This window comes from Myodes glareolus, chromosome X, assembly GCF_982192425.1.
Source record: "Myodes glareolus chromosome X, mMyoGla1.1, whole genome shotgun sequence".
In the NCBI taxonomy this organism is placed as follows: Eukaryota; Metazoa; Chordata; class Mammalia; order Rodentia; family Cricetidae; genus Myodes; species Myodes glareolus.
This window is the reverse complement of record NC_142053.1, coordinates 53,422,972-53,430,867: the sequence shown is the minus strand read 5'-3', so window position 1 is coordinate 53,430,867 and position 7,896 is coordinate 53,422,972. Positions and strand designations below refer to the sequence as shown.

Below are 7,896 nucleotides of genomic sequence, written 5' to 3'. Positions count from 1 at the left end.
GAACCTGTGAGCCATTATTAAACCAGACATTAAGCAAACCCAAAACTTAGCTTTGAGCAAAATTCTCTGAATATTCACATATGCACCCAGAAACATGCAGATCTTGTAAACTGCAAATTCTGGAACAAATTTCACTAGTACTTGTAACAGTTTGAAACCATCATTCTTTGCTTCTGGAGATTGGGAAATCTCTCCTTTTTGTAAGATCATTTTGACTTTTGCTGGACATAAAAGAATTACAGTTCTTTTGACTGAAGGGATGGAATCAGCAGCCCCTCTTGCTCTTTTAAGTTATAAAGGGAACCTTTTTTTTTTTAACTTGGGATATACTTTCAGGACTTCTTAGGTATTATATATCCTGGAATTACAATTCTGAGAAGCTTCAAGTAAATGTGCATTTGACTAGATGCATTTGTCAAAAATGCAAAAAGTCTTTGCATTTGACTAGAATGACTTTTGTCTCAGTCAGCAAGTTATTCTAGTTTATACAAGTTGCAGAAATGCAGCATCATAGGCTATGTAGGTGACAAACAGAAATGTTATTTACTGGCAATTTTAATGTTGGTTCTTGTAGTTTTTCTTAAGTTTGCTTATTTGTTTGAAGTCACATTGTTTTCTAATATGTCTATTTTAATTGTGCTGTTTGCTGTCCCTCCATTTTTTCTGTCTTTTTAACTATTTCTGTGTGTTTGTATGTTCCAATTTCATTGTTTCTTCTATTTTTCCATATTTTTAAATTTCCTTCCTTTCATTGCCCATATTTTATAAAGTGCCTGGCAGTAATTCTCTGATCCTCATTTGATTTACTCTTCCCTAGAAGTTTTGTGTTTCAAAGACTAGTGTTAAATCATAATAGTCCTTATTTGATGTCATGTATTTATTTGTTAACACACACATACAGTATAATAGAACCAATTCTCATCTTTTTACACCTACATATATCCTATGTTGATCATGTCCAGCTATTGTTTTTTTTTACTTTCAGTACTCAAATTGCCAACCTTCCCTGACCCTTAGAGTCACTATTCTATTTTCAGATTAACAGTTTTTTTTTAATTTCTCTGTGTTAGAGACAGCAAGAGGATTTAATCAGAGATTTTTTTTAGTCTACTCCCAAAAATGTGTGCCTTCCTTGACCTTAAAGACCTTAAAGACATAGTATTCTTAATTTGGGCTTCTTTAAGGTATAATCTTTCTGCCTGTTGTTTCAGAATAACTTGAAGCTCCAAATCATCACCCTTTATGTATATCTTTTGAAGTTTTTATCTCTCTTCACCTGCCAGAAAATCTGATTTTGGTGATATACTGAAGTTTCATTCTTGTACTTACAATTATTTTTTTATGGCTTGGTATTTTCCATATCCAGAAAAATGAAGACACGACCTTTGTGTATATTTACATTTCTACTTCTTGTTGATTTTGTATTCTTTTCATAGAAAATATTAGCAGGTAGGCAGCTATCTAATGTTGACTTCTAACATACTACTAATTTCAAATGCCATTTTATCATATGTATATTATATATTCATATACATAATTATATAACCAGGTCAATGTCTAACCTGTGCCTATAATAGAGATATCTAGAAATCATTATCTGACTCACCATATGTTTAGTCTATAAATGTTTTTCTACATTGCTAGTAGTGTATCAGCACTGTCAAGTGTTTTTCACCTTTGTGCAGGTTCATGAAGATGGACCACAAGGACCCAGCCACACTGTTAGACCTTGCTATACAGAGTCTGCTCAATACTGAGACTTTAATAATCCAATCACTTGAGGAGATTCCAAGAGAACTCTTTATTCCACTGTTCAATGCTGCTTTCTTGGGTGGGCATAAGAAGACACTGACAGCAATGGTGAAGGTTTGGCCCTTTTTCTGTCTCCACATCGGAACATTAAGAGGACATGAAATACATGGTGAACTCTTAAAAGCCATGATTGATGGTCTTCAGGTCCTTCCTGCCATAAACTCTGCTTCCCGGTAAGGCTCTGTATGATAGTGACATGGTGAGACAACAAGAGGTCATTCTTCAGCCTGTGACAGGAGAGGAAAAAGTTATAGCAAAGATAGTTAGTGGTAAACTCTGACAATGGATGGGAGGTGTTTGGTCCAACTGTTGAGATCTTGTTGTTTTTAATTTTTTCCTTTTATTAAAAATACTTTTTTCTCATATATCCCGATTATGGTTTCCCCTCCCTCTGTTCCTCCTAGTTCCTCTCCTCTTCCTTTCCCATATAAATCCACTCCCTTTTGTCTCTCATTCGAAAACAAACAGGCTTCTAAGGGGTAAAAATAAAATAAAATGAGAATGAACAAAAACTAACACTTCAGAATAGGACAAAACTAATAAAGAGAAGGAAAAGTGCCCTAGAAAAGGCACAGGAACATATATAGAAGTAGAAAACCACTTAATTGCAGCCAGGAATCTAATAAACCCATGACACTAGAAACTATAATATATATACGCAAAAGACCCATAAGGTAGGAAGAGGAAAAAAATAAATATATACATAAAACTAAAACATAAGATAATTGTTTAAACAGCTCAGACACAACATTTTGAGATAATGAACCTCCAAAGAGGCCATTGAGTTGATTTTCTGTAGGCCATATGCTGCTGGTCATGCAGTCTTCCATTAAGAGTAGGAGTTTGCCCCCAGTGAGAGTCCATTAGAAGAAAGTAAATTTTCATTTGCAAGTGGTTATCAGTTGGAGATAGGTTCTGGGTTAGGGATAAGGGCATATGTCCACTTCTTTCAGCTCTGGGACCCCATTTGGTGCAGGCCCATACAGACCTTGTTCATGCTGCCTCAGTCTCTGTGACTTCATTTGTGTGTGTATCCTCTTGATTTAGAGGGCCTTGTTTCCTTGGCGTCCTTCACACCATCCGGATGTTACACTCTATTCATTTTCTCAGTTGAGGTTATTTAAAAGAATCTAATGTCTTATAGAGGGTTTTAATTTTGTAACACATGTGACAGAGGATGCTATTGATTGGTAAACATAATGGGCATATTACTTAGAAGACAGAAGCACTGAAATGGGTGAGCATTGATGGAGACTCTAGGACAGAGGTAATGCTGGAAAGTGCTGTGTTTAGTTGCTGTATGGAGTTGAGCACCCAAGGAGTTTTATCCTCACTTGTTATCATTAGTTCTGTTAGACTGTATTAAAATATGCTGCCTCTCTTATGTGCTACCTCCTCTTTTCCCTACAGAGGCTCCAAACTGAAGATCCTAGATTTGAGGCATGATGCTGTCTGCAGGACCACATGTTTTCAAACCAGGACAACATTTCCTTCCTGTTTTCAGTCTTGTTCTTACTCTCAGATCTCTGCCCCGAAGAGAGAAGTCCAACATAGCACTGTAAATGTAGTGCCTGAGGCTGAGTTGTCCAGCTACCCCACTGAATTACTAGTGGATCTTTCTCTGGACGGCACCTTGAGAGCAAGCGAGTTTTTGTCTTTGCTTCTGAGTAAAGTTGAAGAGAGTTCCGGGTCCTTGCACCTCTGCTGTCGAGATTTGCAGATTGATAAACTGTCTGAGTATAAAAATATCCTGAAACTTGTGGATCTGTTGTGTATTGAACACCTGGCAGTTGATCAGGCTTCTCTTGGTGATATTACAACCCTTTTGTCTCACATGGTCCACCTGGACAGTCTCAGTCTGTCTAAAATCACCCTTAAATCTTTGAATGGGAAAACATTCAAAGGTTTCCTTACCCAACTTGAGCGGATGAAGAACCTTAAGGAGCTCAGCCTGTCTTTCTTCTGCCTCACAAATCGTCTACACAAGTTGCTCAGGTGAGAGTCTGAGGGGAGGTACCTGGTTTCCTTGACATTCTCTCGTTAAGAAAAAAAAGGAAACTAGACTATGGCATTCCTAAGGCTTGATGGAATCTCTTTTTCCCTTCTCAGCAGTAACACTACAGAAACTTTGAAACTGTCCACTGGAGCACTTCATTTATAGTGAAGAAAAAGTCAGGATTACAAAAATAAGCTGTACCTATTCATTCATTCAGACAACTATCCTCATACAATATAGGACCTCAAACACCTGAATGAAAAGAGACTTTCTCTAGGTATCTAGAGATGAAGTGGAAGCATTGAGGTAGAAGGAGGTTAAGATTTCATGCTGTAGTCTGACATACATACTCATCAAAAGATCCCCATAGTTCATATTGTCAGATCATCTTTGCTCATGTGTTGGACTCAAGGATCAGGCCCAGAATCTAGAGATTGTCGTTTAGGAACATTCAGTTGGCTGCTATCCCTGACCCCATTCCATCAAACAGTAGGATTAGTTCCGTGTGGATTATAATTACCAACTTGATTAAATTTTCACACATTATTTCTCAGAACCAAGCATAATAATCTTGTACATGTTCTGAAGATTAAAAATCTGTGTCTAAGAGTGGAAAAGTCTTTCCTAGAGCCACAAGCCTATTAAGTTATTTTAAAGTCCACATGGTTAGCTGCTGCAGCACTGTATGTACAAAGAAGCTTGTTCTAGGTTCCTAGATATATTCCCACCACCAGTTCCTCATTCTTCAGCATCAATTTTCTGTTTTCTCCCTACAGAGTCCTCCCACCTGGTTTGGATTTCTTGAATCTGCCTTTCTGTGAGCTTTCTTACAGAGACTTCAGATTTCTTTCCCAGTGTCCTCAGGCAACCCACCTCAAGCTGTTGAATCTCAGTAACAATCCAATATCTTGGGAAGATTGTGAGCCTTTCCAAACGCTTATGGAAAATGTGTCTGGTACCTTGCAGTATCTAGAGATAAATCATTGTCTTATAACAGATTCTACCATAACTTCTCTTATCCCAGCTCTAAGCCAGTGTTCCCACCTCCGTGTGCTTAGTTTTGCTTCTAACCCTATTACAATGTCTATGCTCGTGAGTATCCTGCAAAACCTAATACCGCTTATGGAGCTGAAATACGTGGTTTACCCCATCCCTGTGCATTGCTATGAGCGGTGGTATTTTCGGGGTAGTTTAGATCGACAGAAGCTTGCTGATGTGCATGCACAGTTGAAGATGATGCTACAGGCAGCACAGCGGACTGACATGACCTTGATCACTTTTTCAGAGTGAATTCCACAGTTCAACCAATTTTCAATAATGATAGTTGCCATTTGAGCACCCAGTGTTCTTTCCTGAGGTCTATAGACTTCATATGTAAGATTTATATATTGTAGGAAACGTAGTCAGGAAATATAGATAGGAACTGCCCTTATTACGAGTAACTCTGACAAGAAAATGGAAGAATTAAAAGTTCCTGAGGCTGAGTTGTCCATTGTCACCATTATTCTTCTTACCAGAATGGTATAGATCAGGAAGTCATGATAAATCATACCTCTGTCTTCAGTGAAATTTACTTCTGGTTACTGGTCACCAGTCATGACACTCTAGCTTTTCCTGGATATGTTTCTGGAGGCCAGGTAGTTATTAAAGACAACACTTTTATCCCATAAGTTATATTTAGCCTCACAATATAGGACTGTCTTCAGTCTCTTATAGGAAATCATCTGGATTTAACAGTGAGAAAAAGAATGTGTATGCATTACCCATTGAGTGACTCAGTTTTTCTTTATTTCATACTCCTTTTCCAAGGATTGGTTTGGGATTGTATTGTAGTCAGCCAAAATGAACAGACAGACAAGACAAGGTTCCTGCCTGAAGCCAGTCAGAGGCTCAATGTTTCTGTGGCTTACCTGTTTTTGCACAGATTGTTAGTGCATGGAAGCAAGGTGTTTTTTCAGCTTGGACCCCATTTTATTTCCCTTGTTCTTGTTACATATTCTGTTTATTCTCTTCTCAGCAGAATTCATGGGTTCAATGTTACCATCTTGGAGGCTTTCTCTCACATCTATTTGATGTTTATCTTCTGTCGTTGTGTAAAATGCCTGACATAGTAGACTAGAATGGAAGGGGAGCTTGCTTCCCTCCTTTAGACTTTTCACCATCCTTGTTTAATTGCACTGCTTTGGAACTTCAGCAAGGCAGAACCTGGTAAAGAGCTTGTGGCAGAGGGAGATCCTTCCAATTCATGAGGTCAGGAAGCAGAGACAGCAAGATCCTGAGTCCCTGTTCAGCCATTAGGAGTGGGACTATGTTGCAGGGTGGGGCTCCTTGTTTGTCCTGGTCGACCAGCTAGCTTAGCCCTGAAATAACCACACAGAAACTGTATTCATTAAAACACTGCTTGGCTCATTATCTCTAGTTTATTATTGGCTAACTCTTACATCTTAATTTAACCCATTTCTATTAATCTGTGTATTGCCACGTGGCAGTGGTTCACCAGGTAAAATTCTAACTGGCATCCATCTCAGGCAGAGGATCCATGGCTTCTCCCCTACTCTGCCTTTCTTCCTCCCAGAATTCAGTTTTCTTCCCTGCCTACTTAAGTTCTGCCCTATCAACTAGGCCAAGGCAGTTTCTTTATTCATGAACCAATGAAAGCAACACACAAACAGAAGAACCTCCCACACCAGGACTACACTGATCTGCCTTCTTGAACTAGCCTGCTCTAAGTTTCTACCACTTGCCCTGGAGCCGTTCTTGAACTAGCTAGCCAATTCAAAATTTCAACCAACTGCCATGAGCCATGAGCTTTAGACCAGCTTTTATCGTGTTAGCTCAGGAAGCCATTTAGGACACATGGCATAACTCTTGCTGTTATTCTTTGAGATACTTTATTTATACCTAGTCAATTTGTCTTATTGCACCATGTGTATTTCCTTCATTGTATACATGATTCTGTTTGAATTTCTTATTGCTACTTTTCCACTATAGTTGCTCCATTTGTTGTGCTTTCTTTTAGCCAAATCTCTATATTAATTCCAAATATTTGATTAATCCACAATGTGATGTCCCATAAATAAAATACCACATTGCATATCCAAAAACGGTAAGAAACAAAGGACATAAAGTCAATAATTAATAGTTGTAATGTTGGTATATTGAAATGGTAACTAACATACTGAATTTCTTTGAATGTAGCTCAGTTGCAATCACATGTTGAAATGGTAACATTACTGTCACTCAATAACATAGTAACTAAAGAATTAAAATTGAACAATTATATGTGCTTAGTATTTTCTTGTTGCAATAAAATGGGCTGCATTTTAAAGGTGTAATGAAAAAGAAAAGTAAGCATAGTGTGTTTTCATACTCTTTCTATTTTTAAAAGTGAACATATTGGATTTCAGAGCAACTCAGCAAAAGCATTGTTAAAATTAATTGGATTTTAAGTCATTGGGATGGTACAGTATGTACAGTCATTGAATTTGACCACTTGATTGCCATGGTGCAAAAAGAGAATGGATTTCTAAGAGCTGTCCTCTGTCTTTCACATGCATTCCATTGAATTGATACCTCTATACTCACACATATCACACACACACACACACACACACACACTGCACACGGATTCAGGTAATAGTAATAAAACAAAATTAAATCGAATTTGGTTCATTATATCTGTTGAAATAACAAACAAGGATCACCAGTAAAAAATTAACTTAGAAAGTATTTAAAGCCATTTCTATTAATTCTGGTTTGTGTTATAAAGAAATATATTTGCTTCTCAGGAAGAAAAATTATAGTAACATAATTCATATATAGAGTTTCTCTTTAACACATTTTATACTTTGAAGAAAAATGAAAATTTAATGACTTAGTTATACCTTTCATGTTACTTATATAGACTGTAAAAACTATTAAAATGTCAATGTAATAAGCAATTGCTTTGTATTTCTTTCTTAATACCATTACATTATTATGGCACTACATATTAAATAAAATGTCATTAAAACTTAAGTTTACCTTTTTATTCTATGTCCTTTGGGTTTTCTCCTCATCCTAATGTTACATTTAGTACATTCTCTGCA

The 7,896-nt window shown here is 37.2% G+C and overlaps 1 protein-coding gene across 1 annotated transcript; it reads left to right on the top strand.

Moving 5' to 3' along the window:
• Positions 1–1,689: 1,689 nt before the first annotated feature.
• On the top strand, positions 1,690–5,098 carry LOC148117325 (melanoma antigen preferentially expressed in tumors-like). The gene is made up of 3 exons (XM_087902745.1): positions 1,690–1,985; positions 3,223–3,807; positions 4,585–5,098. Exons 1-3 carry the CDS (start codon positions 1,690–1,692, stop codon positions 5,096–5,098), a joined length of 1,395 nt encoding a protein of 464 aa, XP_087758871.1.
• The last annotated feature ends 2,798 nt before the right edge of the window (positions 5,099–7,896 follow it).